This window comes from Macaca thibetana, chromosome 12, assembly GCF_024542745.1.
Source record: "Macaca thibetana thibetana isolate TM-01 chromosome 12, ASM2454274v1, whole genome shotgun sequence".
Classification (NCBI taxonomy): domain Eukaryota; kingdom Metazoa; phylum Chordata; class Mammalia; order Primates; family Cercopithecidae; genus Macaca; species Macaca thibetana.
In genome coordinates, this window is record NC_065589.1 from 93,951,374 (window position 1) to 93,971,835 (window position 20,462).

A 20,462-nucleotide genomic window follows, 5' to 3' on the forward strand; every position below is an offset into this window, starting at 1 on the left:
TTCAATGTGTTTTCAGAAGGGTAGGATGACCCCAGAATAACGCTGTGGTTATAGTGCAAGCTCTTGGAATCATAAACAAGCAGAACTACCTTCCTTAAGGCAACCAGTCACATTCGGCTTGCAAAGGTTATACCAGACTCTGAGCTTTACCCCAAAGAGAGAGGCCTGTAAGATTAATGGCAATGTTAACATAACAAAGCTGTTTCACACAAGCCAGAGGTGTCCCTAAGCACTCTGAGATGAACCACAGTAGAAAAGATTAAATTAGACTAAAAATATCAGCAACCTTGATGAAATGAAGTGAACTGAAAGGATTTAGAATATTCCAAGGGCAACATGCCAAGTTCATATAAAACATCAATTTAATTCTTACGCCTCTGGGATTCCTAACCCAACCTTTAATTGGTTCTCCCAGTGTTCTCCAACGCCTCTTTTCCTCTATGCCAACTTGTGCATTTACATGACTATTTGAGTCCCAAAAGCTTGTCATAAAATTGGACATCCCTAATTAGCATGTTCAAACTACTTCATTCAAGAATATACCCGTGAAAAGAGCTTCACCAATTAGGTAAAGCCATCAGACCACACTACTATCTGTTTCTCATCCCAGAGCCTTATAGCTATATGATTAAAGTACATACTTGAATTTTGGGAGTCACCACCCTTGCCCCTAGCTGAGGCTACTGCTGGAGTTTCCAAGAGGTGAAGAGAAGAAAGGAAAGAAGACTTAAAGATCACAGACACTCACACACCCCGCCTTTCATGCAGTAATCAGCCCAGTCCAATCTCTAGAAGACAAGACTCTAAGTAACAACTGCCTGTCTGTCTAGGCCAACACACTGCTCTTTCAGTCAAGTTCCCTTTAACATTTCCAATCCACATGAATCAAGCTCCCTGAGTCTGCACCATTAAAGTGCTAGGGTAGGTATTAGAAAACCAGACATAAAGATCGGGCTGTAGCCCTACATCAGCTCCACGGGGAGCTGGGACCGCCCTCTTTCATCTTTGTAGCAGAGTAAGAACTATAAATCTCTGGCCACAGACCTTGTCATCCAGTTGTCTGTAGAGACTGGAGATCTCTTCATCATACTTCTCTTTCTCCTCTGTAGAGATGCCAGCAACAACAGGAGCAATATTGTCTATGATGGGGGTGTTATCACAAGGCTCCAGGTTCTTCTGGTCCTTGGCACTGATCTGTTCATCCTCAGGCACAGCTTCTCCTGCAAAACATAGCCGAGCAGAGTTGGGGATTAAAGAAATTGAGTATGAAACCCTCCAGGAAGAGTACTAAAAATAACCAGTCCTGGTGAAAAATACACAGAGGACACAATAAAGGGTTGTTGTGTGGTTACAGTTTGTGTTCTTTCTATTTGATAAGAAAGGTCTTAGTGAATTGGCCAAAACAAGTCTAAGAAAAAAGAGAACTGTGTAAAATCTCCCCTCTCAAGATGCATCCCTGAAGTAAACCGGTTCCAAGCTACTCCAACATGCAGAGATGCCTGAATTCTTTACATTCATTTTGCTTTAGTTGAGGAATATCCTGGGGCTTTACTAGAGTCATATTCTCTCTAGTGATTGATTAAAAAGGAAACAGACCTCTAAGGCATCCTAATTATGAATTAATTATGTCACTGTTTCATTAATGGAAACAGCCAAGTAAAGAAACACACTGGCATTGTTCGATAGAACACTGTAAGGCTCAAATCCTCTGAATTCAAGAATCTCTGAATCTGAGGTCAGAAGACAGGGTAGCCCTGGATCCAAGACTAGCGCTGCAAAAGCTCACATTTCAATACCACTGTCTCCTCCAGAAGCCAGAATTAATTGGCTCTGCTGGAAAGTTCAAATAGAATAATCTACTGTGATATCAGGTAGTCTTAGGAAAGAAATGCAGCCAATCTAGACTATCTTGCAGAGATCCTACCTACGACTTCTCAGTCTGCAGAGTAGCATTTGTTGGGGCCTTCGAAGGAAGAATTGCCAAATTTGACAATCAAACTGATGGAAAAGGTACAGCTCACAAGCTGGCCAGTGGCTATCTCCAACAAGAACATCAAAGACAAAAAGTGCATAAAAAGGATTCTAAGAAAACTACTGGCCCCACTGAGTCTCCCAAATATCTTCCTGGAAAGCAAAACCAAACCCAACATACTTTTCCATCACAATGTTTACCATCAACACCATCACAATGTTTACCATCATCTTGCTGCAGTCAGTAGTCAGAGTGTCTGCAGTATTCCAAGCCTCACCCCAGTTCTCAGCCCACAAAATCCATTTTGTAAAAATTCCCCAGGAAAACTGCGTTGAGTCAGAGAGTTTTTCAAAAATAAATGACAGAAGGCAGGGCACAGTGGCTCAGGCCAAGACGGGCAGAAAACTTGAGGCCAGAATTCAAGACCAGCCTGGCCAGCATGGCGAAATACCATCTCTAGTAAAAATAGAAAATTCAGTATTTGTACAAAAATACAAAAATTAGCTGGGCGTGGTGGTGCACACCTGTAATCCTAGCTATTTGGGAGGCTGAGGAACAAGAATCGCTTGAACCCGAGAGGTGAAGGTTGCAGTGAGCTGCGATAGTGCCATTGCACTCCAGCCTGGGCACCTAGAGCGAGACCTTGTCTCAAAAAATAAATAAATAAATAAATAAATAAATAAATAAATAAATAAATAATAGAGTAACTGAGATCTCAATCTGTGGCTTCATTAACAATATATATCATGCTTCAAGGAACCCACCTGAACGCTGTACACATTTATCTCAATATAAACAAAACACTGTCATAGTTTAGTTCTGTTGCTTATGACTCCATTATCTCACTGAATAACCACAAAATACGACATGGGGCCTCCGTGTCAAGTAAAATTAACACCCAATGTTTTCACTTTTGTATCACAGTTCCATTTGAAGCAGCAACTTGAAGCAAAACGTAGAATAAACTATTACTTTGCTGAATATAAAATTGAGCCAACCCTTTTTCCTTTTCCAACAAGACTGTGCTATACTTAAGCCTTTTTTCTAAAATTATTGACCTGAAACAAAACCAGAATATCAGAGTAGCCTTTGAACTGAACCTGAACCAAATCAATATTTCATTCAGTTCCAATTCCTGGCTTAAAATATCCATCAACAACCTTAGTGTGCAGACTGGATTTCATCCAATTAAAGGATCTATATTCTCTACAGTCTGCTAAATCCATGGGCTATAAAAGCAGTATCGTGTTTTTTTTTTTTTCTTAAACATATTAGATAGAGATAGATAGATAGACGGAGATAGATAGATAGATAGATAGATAGATAGATAGATAGATAGATAGATATTCTAACCACACAAATAATTCAGGATACATTCTTAACATAAACAACTCAAGCAATGTGGAATATACAACTAAAACTTGAAAGTCCTCCTTCACCCCTCCCTTCTAATTCTGTTCCTTCCCCAGAGAAATTCACCACTAACACTTTGGTAAATATCCTTCCTCTTCTTGGATTGTGACAGTATCTCTAATTTTTGAGCTCTAGCTTCTAAAATTTGGGAACAGGGCAATCCAATACAGTATGAATTTAATCTTCCAGCTTAGGCATGACAAAGATGAAATTCTTAGCTGTACTAGACCAGACACCAACCAGAACATGGTCACATTATCCACAGGCCAACTCACTCCAAGTAAAGAGGTAAGATACAAAAACATCTGGAAGAGACATATTCCCTGTGTTCTTTGGTTTCAAATGGCCAAAGAGGCAACGGTATCATGAGGCTAGGGTGAGCTAAGGAGCTGCCCAGTGTGTGTTTTGATTCAGCTGAGTGGGCAGGGGCTGGGGATAGACTTCTATAACCTTAGCAGCAAGTGACCTGTTCTAACCAAAGTCACAGGCCTGACTTCCCCTAAAGCTGCCCTCTTCTCCCATTAAGGAATTACAGCATCACCAAGTGGAAGGGTTGTCCCAGATGGCAGAAATCCAGCAAGCTAGCCAATGCTGCTACAAGGCACTGTGAAAGTAGTCAAGAGACTCCGTCATCTCCAGTGCTATGGCAGGACGCTAAAGCCACATTGTACCTTTAAACAGGTCTCATTAATCACAAGCCCATCTCCTGCTTCCTCTCTTGGTTTACTTTCTGTAAAGGAGAGGAAATAACAATGCCTTTATCACAGGGTTGTTCTAAAGATAAATGAAGATAGCATATGTAAAAAGCACAAAAGGCAATATTGTTTCAAGTCCATCCCTTATCCCCTCCTCTCCCTGACAAATTTGCAACTTTGTAGGCTTGGCACATAAATTACTATTTTTACTTATTCTGTGATTTGTGTTTCTGAGATCTTCACAATAACTTTGTGGCTGGAGCTCAGTTCCAAAAATAAAACATGGTATAGCCATGCAAGTCCCTTTCAGGTTTATTTTTATTATTATTAAAACAGTATTTGAAACCTACAGCAGACTTTGTGGTTTCTCTTGAACAATTCTCTCAATCAAAGCATTAACATGTCTCCTACAAAGCTACATCTAAACAACCAGTTCTTTTCAGTTTATATTCTAAAGGTCAGGCCGTCAGGATTATTTTTTACAGCAGCCATTTCAACGGAGAAGAACAAAGCCACAACACGCAGTAACTAAAGCAGCACATCTCCTGCCCAGAGAGGAACCAAGAGCCGGTTTTCCAACACCACTGCCCTTCAAAGGGCTGAGAAAATGACTTCCAGAAGCGTCCTGGTAACTACACCGTCCGGCTCACAAACACGTCCGGGGACTGTAAATCCCCAACACTAGGCAAGACCTGACACTAGCTTATCTGTCTCCATGGCAATCTCACCACGCTAATGGAGAATATTCCCTGCACTGCAGTGGACCGAGTCCCTGGAGAAGCCCCCACATGGTGATTATGGAATAACTGATTCGAACAAGGAAGACAGCAGCAAACAGACTGTAGAGAAATAATGCCCTGAACTCTGATGGTGGGAGAAGGAGAAAAAGACCACCAAAGGAAGATTAGCATCTATTTTTAGTCTCCCTCTTTGCATTAAAAGCAGATTTCTCTTAGTTTAGCCCCTGAGGCTTATACCTGCTGTCTATAGGAAAAGAGCTCATAATATTGTAAAGCATCTGAAAGGCCTCCCCCCACACACACACTGGAAACCTTCCCCTTCTTTAAATAAGCATCCTGGCATTTACCATTGTCAGATATAATTACCTTTAAGGACTAAAAAGATTTGTGTTTACATAGGAGCATTCACTGAAGCATACCTGTAAGGCTTACAGAGCATTCTAATTATAAAATAAAAACTCCCAGAGGGCGTAAATAACATCTCTACAAAAAACAGAAATCCATCAACGGCAACAGATGAGAATGACACACTAATCAAAAATTCTCATTAGGGCTATTAAAATTTCTAAAATAGGTTTTTGGGGTTTTTTTTAAAAGAAAGAAAACCATTAGACTGCCAGTAATTCATTAAAATTTCACACATGAAATAGCAACAAGCTAGTTATCCTTTTCATAAGTTGAGTTCCTAAAGCCTCAGGAGAACACAGAAAGGTAATTGCATTCTCTCAGTAACTCTGGAGCAGATTTGCTGGTCACTCACAGCTTCCGCCAGAAACCACAGCAGATCTGGCAAACGAGATGCTTTCTTTTAATACCAATTAAATAGGCCCAGTGGCAGACCTAATGGTAGGTAATTTCTATATCAAAGAAACTAAAAGGAAATCTTTAAGTTGCCAGATGGGTGAGAGCAGCTGGCTACAAGATGTCATTATATAAATGTGATGTTAAAAAAAAAAAAAATTCCTTGATGAGATTATTTTGCATGCAAATAGCATCTTTCACCCTCATTCCCAAAAATACTGTAAGCAGCTTAAAACATCCTCTAATCCCTCCCAGAGCGATTTTCTAATAAACTGGTCACCTGGGACTCTGCATCCTCCTTACATTCATGACCTCCTGAACAGGCCACAACATTCTCTTAGTGGACAGACTAAGGTATTTCTATTACAGGGTTTGGTTGTGTTCTCAAAAGCAAGCAGAGGGCCTAGTAAATTAGATCTTTCCAATGAAATGTTAATTTCTGAGAGTCCATTATAATCATGGATCTGAGAAGGGGGCCAGCATCTCCGAAAATTTAATGCTAAAAAAGCAAATTGTGTTCCAATTGTGGCGGTCCCAAAGTTCCACAAAGCCCCAAATCAGACTAGAGGCTACAGATTTAGCTAGTTACTGAACCATGCCTGCTGGCCTCACGGGTTTTGAGCTGGATGAACAAATCTGCGTTAGAGACTGCCGATTTTTCCACACTTCCTCAGTCTGTGATGAAATTATTTCTTCACATGACTTCAGCAGATAAGGTAAATCTACATCCACTGTTTTTTAATCTTACAGGCAATTATACAAGAGAAGTGAATCTGCAGATACACCAATTTGCCAGTCATTTCCCTGTTCTCCTGACACCTGGATTTTCAGGTCCTCCTTTTTCTGACTTAAATCCCTGTAAAAAATTATTTTTCAAGTGTAAAATTCAAAGTATCAGAAGAGAGCACGTGTGAAGACTGACCTGGCAGCAACAGGGAGCTGTGCACGCAGCCTTCACCCCTCCCTCCCCGTCCTCCTGTCAAGAGTTTTCTTGATGGATTGGGAGGAGGTTAACATGAGCTGGAGCTGTAATTCACTCTGAATCCAACTATCTAACTCTATCTCCATATATAGGATTGTTCGAGTCTTTTCCGCACATATGAGCAACAAAGCAATAGAGCTTTCAAAAAAAATTCCATTTTCTGGCAACTGCCCCACTCCATCTATCTGTTCCTTAAGCAAGCAGGCTGAACGAATCTCTGTGAGGCTAAAGAGCCAACAGAGCCTCCAGATTCGAAGAAAGACCAGCCATTGATTACGGCCCACAAGATGTCACTAGTAGATTGTAGTGAACATTTGTTGCTTTTCAGCCACTCGACACCCATTCTTACAAAATAGCAGCTCAACTTCCTTTTAAGGAATTAGCCCCCTCAACTGTGTGCAGTCTTCATCAGACAATTGATCAAAGTGCCCTGCTCTTCCCCAGCCAAGGCACACCAGCAAGCACAGTATTCCCACTTCTATCCTGGGCCTCTGCTTCTCCAACATAATCACATAGAGAAGGGAAAAAGCGTTAATTCCAGGTGCGGCCACTTAAGAGACCTGCCTGTCTCTGCTGCCTGCTGCCTGCATCCCTGAAGTAGCCCCAGCCTACACTTGTCGGAGCCTGTTGCCTCTGCTATCCTTTGGAGTCTGCGAATCATTCGTGTCCTTCTAACGCGTTCTCTTTTGGCTTTAGCCAGGCAGTGTCAATTCCTGTCGCTTGCAACCCAAGGATCCTAACTAGCACCCTGGGGAACGGAACCAGGCCAGTGGGTGGCTCTCCTTAGCCCCATGCACAAGCCCGGAGTTATCCTGCCTCCATGGTAATGTCAGAAAGGAATTAAAGCTTAGTGTAGTGTATGTGATATGAGTCACAGGCCTTCTTCTGAGAATCAAGGTTCAACAGTGCCCAGAGGAGAAAACTGCTCGGCCTACATTCTGAAGTGGCCCCTGTCTTAGCTGCAGCTGCTATAAGAAAAGTACCATAGACTGGGTGGCTTATACAGAATTTATTTCTTACAGTTCTGGAGGCTAGAAGTCCAAGATCAGAGTGCCAGCATGGTTGGGCCCTCCTGGTGAGGGCCCTCTTCTGGGTTTGCAGATGGCATCTCATTATAGTCTTACATAGTGGAGACCAGAGGGAAGGAAGCTCTCTCAGAACTCACAGGACACTAATCCCATTATTGAGGGTCCATCCTCAGAACCCTATCACCTCCTAGAGGCCCCACCTCCTACTATCACCACCTTAGGGGTTAAGATTTCAACATATGAATTTGGGTAGACACAGAACATTCAATCTATAGCACCCATCGAGCTACAAAGGGTTGAAAATTGGTACAGGTGGAGGTGTGGGGGAGGGTGAGACCAACCCCTAGGCATGTAATAGACAATGTAGTATTTCACCAATTTTGAATGATTTAGGGCAGGGCATGCCCTGTCCTGTGGCACAGTACCATCACTGCCAACTGCATCAAACTTATCTATTTTCACTTATCTCCATTATCTGCCTGCACCTGATCTGTAGTTGATTTCCTACTCCTTTGTATTGCTACTTCATTCTATGTAACAGCAAGTAGGAAAAAGCACAAGCATGCGCACGCACATGCACACACACACACATGCACACACACTCGGCTACACACACTCCTTCCTTGCTCTCCAGCAGCTGAAGTATAGCAGCCAAAGTCTTAAATTATAAATACCATGCAAAGAAAGAAATCTTTCTCCCGGGGAGAGTGCACACTATTGACAAGGCCTCTTTAACTCGTTGAGACCGCAATGTGGAAATATCAATACCCAGGAAATGTTGAGGGGAACTAAGTAGCCACCTCCTACAAGTTTAGAACCAATGTGTGTGTTGAGTTTCAAAGGAAAGTTGGCAATATCCTGCTGCTCTGGTTTTAGTGAAGGGCACTGATGCTTTTTTACTCCACATCTCAAAAGCCCAGCTCTCACGTTTACACACACCAGCCATGCCCTCATTATCTTCTGCTCTGAAGAATTAGGACATGTGGGGACACTATGGAAGGGCTTCCAGTGCCCCCTTTTTTTTTTGGCATGATATTTATTACACCCATCTACTTGGCCCTGCACACAAATCAGCTTGATGAGCAGGCTGTGCAGACAATAGAAAGAGAATGAACTTTAGAGTCAGGCCCACTCTGTTCAGATCGCAGCTTTACCAGAGACTGATCCACTTGGGGACATTTTTGGGCCTGTCATTCATGGTCATATTGGCTACTTGAGGACTAAATGCCCAGACTCAGAACATAACAAAAAGCCTGGCCTGGTCTGTTGCAGAGTTACTCTTTGAGGTAGATCTGCCCCCTCCATGGGACAAAGGACCTCTCCCCACCTCCTCACTGCCCCTCACTACTCTCCTTCTCGCCTGAAACTTACATCACTAGAGTCAGTTCTCTACATTTAAGAATTTTGCCCCCAGAAAAATCACCTTTAAATACAAATGTTAGCTGGGGAGGAAAGGAGAGCTCTGTGGAATCCCTCCAATTCCCTTCTCCCATCACAACCAGTGGTGACGTGGCAATGGGGGTGTTGGGAGCCTCTCAGACTCTCTCTGTCTTCTCTTCTTTCTCTGTAGTCCAAAGGGCCCTCACGCCTACCTATGCCTTCAATTACTACCAAAAGATTGATGACTCCAACTCAAGCAGATCCTCTGAGCTCCAGACCCTCAGACCTAACTTCTTATCTGAATAATGTTCCCCTGAATGTTTCACGGGAACCCAAAACTCGCTCCTCCCTCACCCCTGGTTCTCCTCCAGCATCCCCAGTCTTAGGGAATGGTCTCACCCTCCATCCAACTCGGCAAGCCGGAAAACTCACCGCTGTTATTGAAACGTCCCTCTCCCATAGCCAACTCCTCACCACACCCAGCTAATTTCTCCTCCTAAATACCTCCCAGGTTCATCCATTTCTCTCCCTTCCTACTGCCCTCTCACTTCAATACCATCACCTCATCCCTGGAAGACCACCCCAGCTCCCAGCCCTCCTCTCTGACCTGCAGTCCACTCTCCAATACAGCCGATGGATCTTCAAAAATTCGAAGGTAGGCCTGGCTCAAGCCTGTAATCCCAGCACTTTGGGAGGCCGAGACGGGCGGATCACGAGGTCAGGAGATCGAGCCATCCTGGCTAATATGGTGAAACCCCGTCTCTACTAAAAATACAAAAAACTAGCCGGGCGAGGTGGTGGGCGCCTGTAGTCCCAGCTACTCGGGAGGCTGAGGCAGGAGAAATGGCGTAAACCCGGGAGGCGGAGCTTGCAGTGAGCTGAGATCCGGCCACTGTACTCCAGCCTGGGCGACAAAGCGAGACTCCGTCTCAAAAAAAAAAAAAAAAAAAAAAAAAAAAAAATTCGAAGGTATGACCTGCAGCTTAACACCCTTGACCAAAATCCTGAACACGGGAGAGCTCCGCCTATTCCTCCAGCCCATCTCAGGCCACTGCTCCCTGCTGGCCTATGTCCTCCATTCTCGGAGCCCCCACCTCACCTCATGTCCCCTATTTTGCCCGGCTAACTGCTGCTTCTCTCAGATACTAATCTCCATATTGCATACTCAAGGAACCGTTCTTCACTGGCTTCTCAGTCAAGGTCAGGGCGCCCTGTTGTATAACTCTTGACACCTGTGCTTTCCGTTCTTGGTATGCAGCATGGACGACCATCATACATTTATTGGTGAGGACTGGCATTTACCTCCCTCCCAGCTCAGACCGTCCTGAGGGCAGAGACCACATCTGACTGCCCACCCTTTAATCTCCAGCACCTGCATTAAGCATATGTTTGCTTCACATACATTTATTGGAGGTCTACTCTGTGCCAGAGTATATCATCATACATTATTTTTCCCAAATTATGTAACTTAAGGGCTCGTGTAGGATCTCATCCAAGAGGGCACCAAAAACAGCACATTTCTTTTTTTTCTTTTGAGATGGAGTTTTGCTCTTTTTGCCCAGGCTGGAGTACAATGGCATGATCTCGGCTCACTGCAACCTCCGCCTTTGGGGTTCAAGCGATTTTCCTGCCTCAGCCTCCCAAGTAGCTGGGATTACAGGCATCTGCCACCATGCCTGGCTAATTTTGTATTTTTTAGTAGAGACAGGGTTTCTCCATGTTGGCCAGGTTGGTCTCAAACTCCCGACCTAGTTGATCTGCCCGCCTTGGCCTCCCAAAGAGCTGGGAGAAAACAGTACATTTCTAAGGAGATTTGCAAGGTGTTTGAAGATTGACGGTTAAGTAAAGAGGCCAAAAACAGGACTGAGTGCCCAAAAGATGCTAGGCATGACGGTGAGTCAGGCAAACAGGGCAGTGGGCAGATCCCAGAGGATGGCATTTGATGAGGGATAGAGAACTTCAAGGTTAAAGTTCGGCAAGAGATGGAAAAGGGTGGGAGAAAAAAGGTTCATTGTCCACCCTGTAATGTTTCTAAAGCCAGCACCTCCAATCCTTTACCAAAAGGCTTTACTAAATGTCCTGGTCACCCAACAGAGAACTGACCTGGAGGATTCCCGAAATAAAACTTCATATGGCTACTCCCCACCTTGCCAACTACTGCTCCCGACTCTCCCATTCCTGCCAAATTGCAAGGAATCATCCACCAGCCTCAGGTGCTGAATTATTCAATTATTCTAGCAGCTTTCCAAACACGTGTGCTGCTAGAAAATCTTTCAAAAGTAAAAGAATCATGTTATTTAGGCTACTAGGTCATTTTTGAAACCTGTCTTGAATTCTCGTTTGCCACGTAATTGTTTTTCTATTAAACAATAGCTCATTGACACCTCACCCTTACTAGCAAAAAGCAGTGGCAAACATGTAATCACAAGACAATCTGCTGCAGTTACCAACAGTCAGTGTTACCTCCAGATCCTGCCCAACAGCCCCCGGGCTCCTACACTTACCCAAAGCTGAGGTACTGCTGCAGCACCTAAAGTACTGAGTACAGCAGCAGAGGACCTGAAGAACCACTTCCAACTATCCGCCATTCCCCTACACACACACCAACCTGCCTTATTTTAGTTAAAAAGAAAAAAAAAATTAAAAAGCCTTCTACCTTCTAACCTACGTCACAATGCTAAAATCACTAAAATAATCTGTCTGCACTTAGATCTGGAAACCCCTCTTAACACCTCACCCACAACCCACCCACCCACTGCATGTCAGCTCTCTGAGATATTTTCTCCCCGTAGAACAAACCAAAGAGAATGTTTTGGGGAAGAAGGAAAACGAGTCACGAACCAAGCCTTTAAGACTCCATTTTAGCACAGGGCTCCTTCAAGAGCCCTATATTTCTGGCATGAAGATGAGTTCGGTCAAAAAATGCAAGTATTTGCCAGAGGTAGACTTTTAACCCCAAACCAGTGATAAAACTCACATAGGAGGGAATGACATTTTTCATTTAAGTCAAAAGCAGTCTGAGCCACGAAGTCTCAGGCACTTTCCTCTAACCTACAAATAGGGGTACCAGCAAGTTATTACAATATTGGATAGATTGTAAGCAGATTAAGGAAGTCTTGCAGATAATCACTGGTCCACACTAACAATGCATGCTAGCCAAGTGATGGGATGGGGATGGTGCCTGTGTTAGGGACTAAGAAAATCTCTGCTTGTTCATACAGGTTGTTGCCAGGAGGAATCAAGCTGTACCATTGTCCCAGCTTTCCCAAGTGCCTCCCAGGATGCCAACAGTCACAAGAAGAAGAAAGCACATACTCGGCCACGCATGTTGGCTCACGTCTATAATCCCAGCACTTTGGGAGGCCGAGGTGGGTGGATCACTTGAGGTCAGGAGTTCAAGACCAGCCTGACTAACATGGTAAAACCTCATCTGTACTAAAAAAAAAAAATTACAAAAATTAGCCGGGTGTGGTGGTGCGTGCCTGTAATCCCAGCTACTCGGGAGGCTGAGGTAGGAGAATGGTTTGAATCCTGGAGGCAGAGGTTGCAGTGAGCCGAGATCACACCACTGCACTCCAGCCTGAGTGACACAGCAAGACTCCGTCTCAAAAAAAAAATAAAAATAAAAAGCACACACTCATGCCTCACTCTTCCTCTTTACTTTTCCTTACCATTCCTCCACCTGTTCAGCTCCATCTCCAGATGCTGGATAACATTCTTCAAAGTCTTGTTTTTCTCTTTTTCTTTTTCATATTTCTTCTTCCATTCTTCTGCTGTCAGTTCTAGGTTCACAGAGACTGTATTCTTGATGGTCTTAGCTCTGGGATTAAAAACATAAGGGGACAATTCAGCTCATTATCAGCATTAGCTAAATCAGTATGATTAAGCCCGAGATTCCTCATGTCAAAAGACTGGAGATAGGGAAGCAGAAAGGATCCTGTGGCTTTCACTAACCATCCTCCTAACTGGACTAATGGCACCACTACCCCTTGAGGCTTCAAGATCATCCTTTCCTTTTCTCCTTCACATCCTACCGGTCTCTAAATCTAATGAACGTTTATTTGAATTGTCTCAGGGTTTCCTCTTTCCCTCTTCCCTCTGCTACTGTCTTAGTCTGTGTCCTCAGCCATCCTTATGGTTATAATCTTTTTCAAATGTTCAGTACCCTCCTTTAAGCCCCCTGAATACCATCACCAGATTTACCTTCCTAAGTTGAGGTTCTTTTCAGTTCAATTAACATTTATGAATTTGGGGTATACCAAGACAGATGGACAAGGTCTCTGGCCTCTTGGAGCTTGGAGTTTCTTATACCAATGATACACAGACAGAAATAATAGAATCAATTATTTCTCTTCCTCACCTGTGGTACCCAGAACCACCCCTGATGTATTTAACACATCAACACATGCCTCGTAGGTCAGGTGGGTCCTGCAGCCAGGTGACACCATGGCTCCCTGCTGAGCATGCGCCCCACCCCCCCATCACAGCCCATCATCACCATGTGGTGAGGAGGCCCCACAGTATTCAGATCATCCCATTTTCCAAGAAAAATCAGAAACTGTTTTTTCTTTAATTTGTGTCTCCCAGTTTTAAACTATTTATAAAAGTAATATGTGGGACAAACAAACATGCCTAATGGCCACCATTTTGCCACTTCTAGTACAGGAGATGATGCGGTCTCCTGGGGCACATGGCCTGGGGGGTTGTGATGCCACAGGGATGCTACCTGGAGAGTAAACCAAAGGGGCTACTGTAGACAGCAAATCAGTAGCTGCACCAGGTGATACCAAAAACAAAAGCCACAACTCACCTCGGCATGCACAGAAACGAACACCTAAGCAGCCTTGTCCAATTGAAAAGGGAACTCCACTTAGGCTCGCTTTTTAAGAAGCTAAAGCTTCATTAAAAACTATGTGATATCCTGTTTTATTTGCTATTGACTTTTTCATTTTGAACCTCTAGCAGTTATTACACCGTCATATTTGCCAGCACAATCTGATTTGTGATTCGGGTTAATTACCGTTGTCAGCAAATGACATCCTGATTTCTATTTCAGTGCAAGAAATTCAGCAGTCCTCACCAGCACTACAGATGTCATTCCAAAAATTCATTGCTAAAGCAGACAACTAAATAACCCAACTGTCAAAAGAGGAGTTCAACAACTTCAATGTAAGACTCCATTTAAGAATTAGAATAACTCTCTCTTGTTCACTGCAGCTTGAGGCTGAGGTCCCTAGAAGTGCTTCGAGCCTAATTTTTCAAATAGCAGCAATTTTATTATTACTTTAAAGTCATAAAGTCTGTTCCTGTTTGACACTCTCACCTCTCCTACTGACATCCTCAGGCAGTGCTGTGGATATTTCTCAGACGCAAGCACAAACACCACAAGCATCTATTATCAACTTAGTAAGGCAAAAAGTGAAAAATAACTCATGGCTAAAATGCTTATGGACACTTAAGGGCACACTTCAAGGCTACTAATCTTACTTTTTAAATCATAAAGAGTCCCTTGATACTTTAACACGATACCAGAAAGAGAAAGCTAAAGCCTCTATGCTGTACTCAGGCAGGTTTAGCCAGAGACACATTTTGTAAGCAGACTCAGCAAGGTTATCACCATTGGTGTAACTGGTCCTCATTCTCAAAGTACCTTTTAATATTGCCTAGAAAATCGCCACTTCTGTAGTAATCAGGGTCCTGGCAGGAAACAGATGACCTGCGTGAATTGCATGATTTGGAGAGTGCTTAACAAAGGTTTGGAAAGGTGTTGGGAAATAACGAGGGTTAATGTGGTACCCACATTAGGTTTGGGGGAGCCATTACTACCCTTAAGCTGAAGGGAAGCCAGAGAGAGAAGGCTAGAAGGAAAAGATTGCCTGGTAGGTATGAATTGTAACAGCCATTGGTAGGGACACAGCTAACCCAAAATGATCTGGCAGGGAGGAAGCCAGGAAATAAATACCTGAACCTCACGCTCTTCTCTCCTTCTGATTGCCTGCCTTAACATAACTGGAAGCCAGAGGAAAAGGAGCCCATTGCATGAGCCCAAACCAGTCACCCTCCTAAGTCACAGAGCAGGGCAGAGATGGCACAGAAAAGATCCAGAGGAGTCGCTAAAGATGCGCAACCCAGGCCGGGCGCGGTGGCTCAAGCCTGTAATCCCAGCACTTTGGGAGGCCGAGACGGGCGGATCACGAGCTCAGGAGATCGAGACTATCCTGGCTAACACGGTGAAACCCCGTCTCTACTAAAAAACTACCAAAAAAACTAGCCGGGCGAGGTGGCGGGCGCCTATAGTCCCAGCTACTCGGGAGGCTGAGGCAGGAGAATGGCGTGAACCCGGGAGGCGGAGCTTGCAGTGAGCCGAGATCCGGCCACTGCACTCCAGCCTGGGCGACAGAGCAAGACTCTGTCTCAAAAAAAAAAAAAAAAAAAAAAAAAAAAAAAAAAAAAAAAAAAAAGATGCGCAACCCAACTTCCCTTTGGAACTCAAATAACAGTGGGAATCCGTGGCTTACGCTGGAGCCCGAGACTTCATTCAGCCCAAATGGGGCAAGCGGGGCTTTTACATCCACTAAAGGTAGAATATGAAAAAATCAGCTTACACTGAGAAAGAAAGATGTTAATTCTCCTAAAATTGTTCTAGAGAATTAAGTAATCCCCACCTTCCCCCAAGAAAACCCTAAGGGGCTTCTGTATGTGTTATACAAATTGGCTAGCTGACTCTGAAATTTATAATAGAAATGAAAAACAAAAACAAGAATAGCAAGGTCAGTTCTGAAGATCAAAGTCAGAGGACTGAATACCAACACTTTCTTATAAAGTAAAACTGATCAAATTGTCAGAAACATTGGAATAAAAACAGAATAAACTGTCCAGAAACAGGCACTCAGAGGACAGTCATCTGACTTATGACAAAAGTGCCCATAAAGAAGAGTGGAAAGGGCAGTCCTTTCAATACTGGGTACTGAGGGGAAGCGGAACTTTATCCCCCACCCCCAATACCATGTAAAAAATTCTGTTCCAGAGAGATCCCAGACATAAATGTGAAAAGTAAAACAATAAAGCTTCTAGAGAAAATATAGGACAGTATCTTCAAGACCTTGGTGTAGGCAAAGTTTTTTTAAAAAATTTATTTATTTATTTATTTATTTATTTATTTTTTGAGACAGAGTCTCACTCTGTTGCCCAGGTTGGAGTGCAGTGGCACGATCTCGGCTCACTGCAATCTCTGCCTCCCGGGTTCAAGCGATTCTCCTGTCTCAGCCTCCAAAGTAGCTGGGATTACAGATGCATGCCACCATGCCTGGCTAATTTTTGTATTTTTAGTAGTGATGGGGTTTTGCCATGTTGGCCAGGATGGTCCCAAACTCCTGACCTCAGGTGATCCACCTGCCTCAGCCTCCCAAAGCACTGGGACTGCAGGCATGAGCCACCGTGCCTGGCCAAAGATTTCTTAAATAAAACATAAAAGAAAAAATAAATGTGACTTCATTAAAATTAAAAACCTGTCTTCATTAGAAGCCACAATTAAGAGAGTTAAAAGGCAAGTTACAAGGTGGGAGAAGATATATAAAATACATGTACCTGACAAAGGACTTACCCAAAATAACTCTTTTAAATCAATAAGAAAAAACTGGGCAAAGACTTGCAACAGGCACTTTATAAAAGAAGTGCCAATAAAACACCTCCTAAAAAGGTGTTTAACATTATTAGCCTAATAATGGCTAAATTAAAACTACAATGAGATACCTTAACACACCCAACAGAATGGCTAAAAAATTTGAAACCGATAATGCCAACAGTTGCTGAGAATGAGCAATGACTGTAACAGTCAACTGCTGCTGGAGAGACTGTGAATTATTACTGTCATTCTGGAAAAATCTTTAGTAGTATCTACTAAAGTAGAATATTTCACACCTTATGACCCGCGCCCACCTAACAGAAATGAGGACATATATTCACCCAAAGGCATGACAACCAATGTCATAGTAACTTTATTTATAATCACCCAAAAATGAAAATAATCCAAATATCCATCAACAGTAGAATGGATACATATAAGCCATATTAATACAACAGAATACTATATAACTGTGAAAAATAAACTGCTACTACACCTAACAATGTAGATGAAGTTCACACATAAAACGCTGCATGAAAGAAGCCAGATACAAAACAGTACTGCATGATTTCACTTTTATATAGTTTGAAGACAGGCAATACTAATCTATGTTGATGGAAGTTAGGGTGACAATTACCCTTGAGAGTTCGGTGTTGACTGAGAGGGTCCAAGAGAGAGGATTCCAAGATGCTGGGTGGTGGTCACATGTGCATATATATTTGTAAAAAAAAAATCAGTCATACACTTAAGTTTATACATTTTACTATATTATATTCAATAAAAATTGAGTTAAGAAAAATAAACTGATGTAGAAAGAAATCAAGTCAGACACAAGAATTTCCAGATGCAGAATAAACTAGAGTTACTAAGAGAGATACTGAATTTTTGTGCCCCGAGGCTTATTGCGTGTGTGTTTTTTTTTAATAGAACAAATATTCTCCTATCTAGGATGTCAAAAACAATCTTGCAAAGTGAAATAAAGAGGGTCTCAGTCCCTCATTCCCTCAAGAGAGTAAGAGTAAAAGGATATAGAATGTCTACAATTTCTTTTTCTTTTTACCATTAACTTTGGCAAATTTAGAGAATGAAGGAGCCTAATGATCACTAGCTTCTTTCTATTTGGACATTCAAAATTCGTTTTTCCTTAATTAGCTTTAACTGATTTCAGAGGTAAAAAAAGAAAAAGAAACTGCCATCGATGTGGTTACACAGTGTTCTGCTGTCTTGTGGTTTGGATCTAGGGCGTGAGGCTGCCGGTGGACATGATCCGGAGCTGGAGCACAGGCCTACACGTGTGCATTTATTGCTCAGCTTTGTTTCAAAAAGAATTTCAGGTAGGAGCTTACAGGGAGACACAAAATCAAGAAGACAGCAGAAATTAAGAAGTGCTCTTAAGGCAGGTTTTGTGATTTTTGTCTAGCAGAAGCTATACAGCAATTGTGATACCAACCAGCCTTATAGTTCTGGGACATTATCTCTTTGATATAGAGAAACAAGCCAATGACCCACAGAAGCCTTATTCTAGCCACTTACTGACTGCTCACTCATCCTCTTTAAAGGTCAAACTGACTGTGATACTATTTGATTAATCCAAAGTGACCTGATCATTCACAAAGAAATACAAAAGTGGGTTCTTCATTTCTAAAAACTCTCAGGGTTTTCAATCGGAGCCCCCACTGTGTACACAGATACCAATGTCTATTCCACCAGTTACAACCATAGCAGGCGCTGAGCAAAATCCTAAAGGCTACTCTGAGAAAGAATCCAAAGGCTACTCTGGGAAAGAATTTTAATTCAGTCCTAAATTTATACCCTAACAGCAAGACCTGCTTTTAAAACTGAGTCAAATTGTGAGTATGCCATTATCAGGGTATCTGTTTTACATCTTTTCCTTGTTTTGGCTTGCTTCAGCAAGTCAAGCACTTTAATGATATATGATCTAGGCGTGCCCCGGGCATAAAATCTCTTCTCCCCACAGGGAGGGAATTAGGACCAAATTTTTTAAAGACCTCAAAGCTTACGAATGTTAACCACCCTTAGAAAAGGCAGACCAAACCCAGCAGGCAAAGAGCAGTGGCCACAGTACATCTTCCATCTAGATACTGCTACAGAGACAGTTAAGTCAGAAAAGATTCTCTTAGATATATTCTACTAAAGAATGGAAAGAGGAAACTACCTCCCCATTCTCGAGCATTCTGTTATTTCCTTCCCAGCACCACTCAATCTTTCCATCACTGAATTTGCAGTTTACATGTTCAGAAGCACATGGCCAGCTTCCAAGACTGCTCATGGTACCCATCTTCACCACCGAGGTTAAACACCCATACGTGATGACACTGAAGGCATCCTCATAAGTTGGCACTTGAACAAAGCCCTCCTTGAATGGGGAAAAGACCTAGAACCACTGCATTCTGATGAGTCTCATCCCCACCTGCTTCCCTAATGGTTTCCTATACTCATATTTCCTGGCCACAGTCAGTTCTAAAAGACATGAGGAGTGCCTACCATTGGCGTTTCTTCTAATTACTTTGGCTTCCCTGGAATAACCACAAAGATGTTTGTTCTTGGTACCTTCATATGTTTTGTTTCAGCATCCTCTTTCTCTCACCAGGTGTTCAGGATAGTGCTGGCATTTGAATAAGGAGCTCTAGACAATCTCACACCTTCAGCTCATAGAATAAATCTGTCATGTGTGATTCTGCACCGTGAATGGTGTGTGTGAGAGAGAAACAGAGATTCTCCCACTGTGGAAGCAGGAGAGGATAGAAAGTATAGCATTCTTCACTATCAGTCAGAGCTCTCCAGAGAAACAGAACCAATAGAAGATAGAGACAGGTGATACATAAATATAGATAACATATTATATATCCTATTGTATACATAAGATCTGATTATATATACATACATATATATTATATATCTCACTCTTTTATTTACTTAAGAAATTGACTCCCATGACTGCGGGGGCTGGCAAGTTTGAAAGCCATAGGGCAGGCTGACAGCTGGAAACTGAGGCTGGAGTTAATGTTACCATCTTGAAGCACAATTTTGTCTTCTCCGTGAAACCTGCATTTTAGCTCTTAAGGCCTTCAACTGAGTGGATGATGCTCGCCCTTATTATTGAGGGTAACCTGCTTTGCTTAAAGTCAACTGATTGTAAGTGCTAAGCACACCTACAAAGTACCTTCACAGCAATGCCTCGATTTGCATTTGATTAAGTAACTGGGCACTACGGCCTAGCCAAGTTGACACATAAAACTAATCCAAAACTAACCTTCTAATTTACTCTGAGACCTAGTTCTCATCTATAACACCAAGCCTTCTTCTGAAAGGACCACTGCTCCAAAGCACCTTCCCGGCTTCTGGTGAGGGAAGGAAGGAGGGTGGGAAGGAGAAATTAAAATCTTGTGCCTTTAAAAAGTTCTAGTCACCTGAGAAACATTCAGAAATGACATGGATAAGGACTGGGCATCTAGTTAAATGTATGTCACCCACAGTATTTCTTCCCTCCAAGAGCAAAAATTAACCCTATTGGTGTTTCAGCAGGAGCTCCCCCAACAGGAATGATTTAAGCCTTTTTTTCTTTCATGTCAAAGTGTAGTCAAGTATCTGCCTTGGCCAAAATGCTCGTTCTACTCTCACAGGTAACATGTTCTCATGTTCTGGTGACGTACATTTCATATGCACACTATTCAGGCTCTGCCTAATCTAGCTACCACTAAACTGGCAGATGACACAATTAAAATGATGACATGACTTTTTTAAGCGCACATCAGGAAAAGAAGAAAGAATATTACTTTCCCTAAGATATCAATTCTCCTTCCACA

The 20,462-nt window shown here is 42.7% G+C and overlaps 1 protein-coding gene across 1 annotated transcript in view; it reads right to left on the minus strand.

The window, feature by feature from the left end:
* The window catches only part of KIF5C (kinesin family member 5C), a 153,658-nt gene that overhangs the window by 52,254 nt on the left and 80,942 nt on the right, over positions 1 to 20,462 (minus strand). The window contains exons 11-12 of the mRNA XM_050752192.1: positions 12,683 to 12,831; positions 1,045 to 1,220 (exon numbers count right to left, since the gene is read on the minus strand). Of these exons, the coding sequence (XP_050608149.1) occupies positions 1,045 to 1,220; positions 12,683 to 12,831 (325 nt within the window). The remainder of the gene's footprint in view (positions 1 to 1,044; positions 1,221 to 12,682; positions 12,832 to 20,462) is intronic.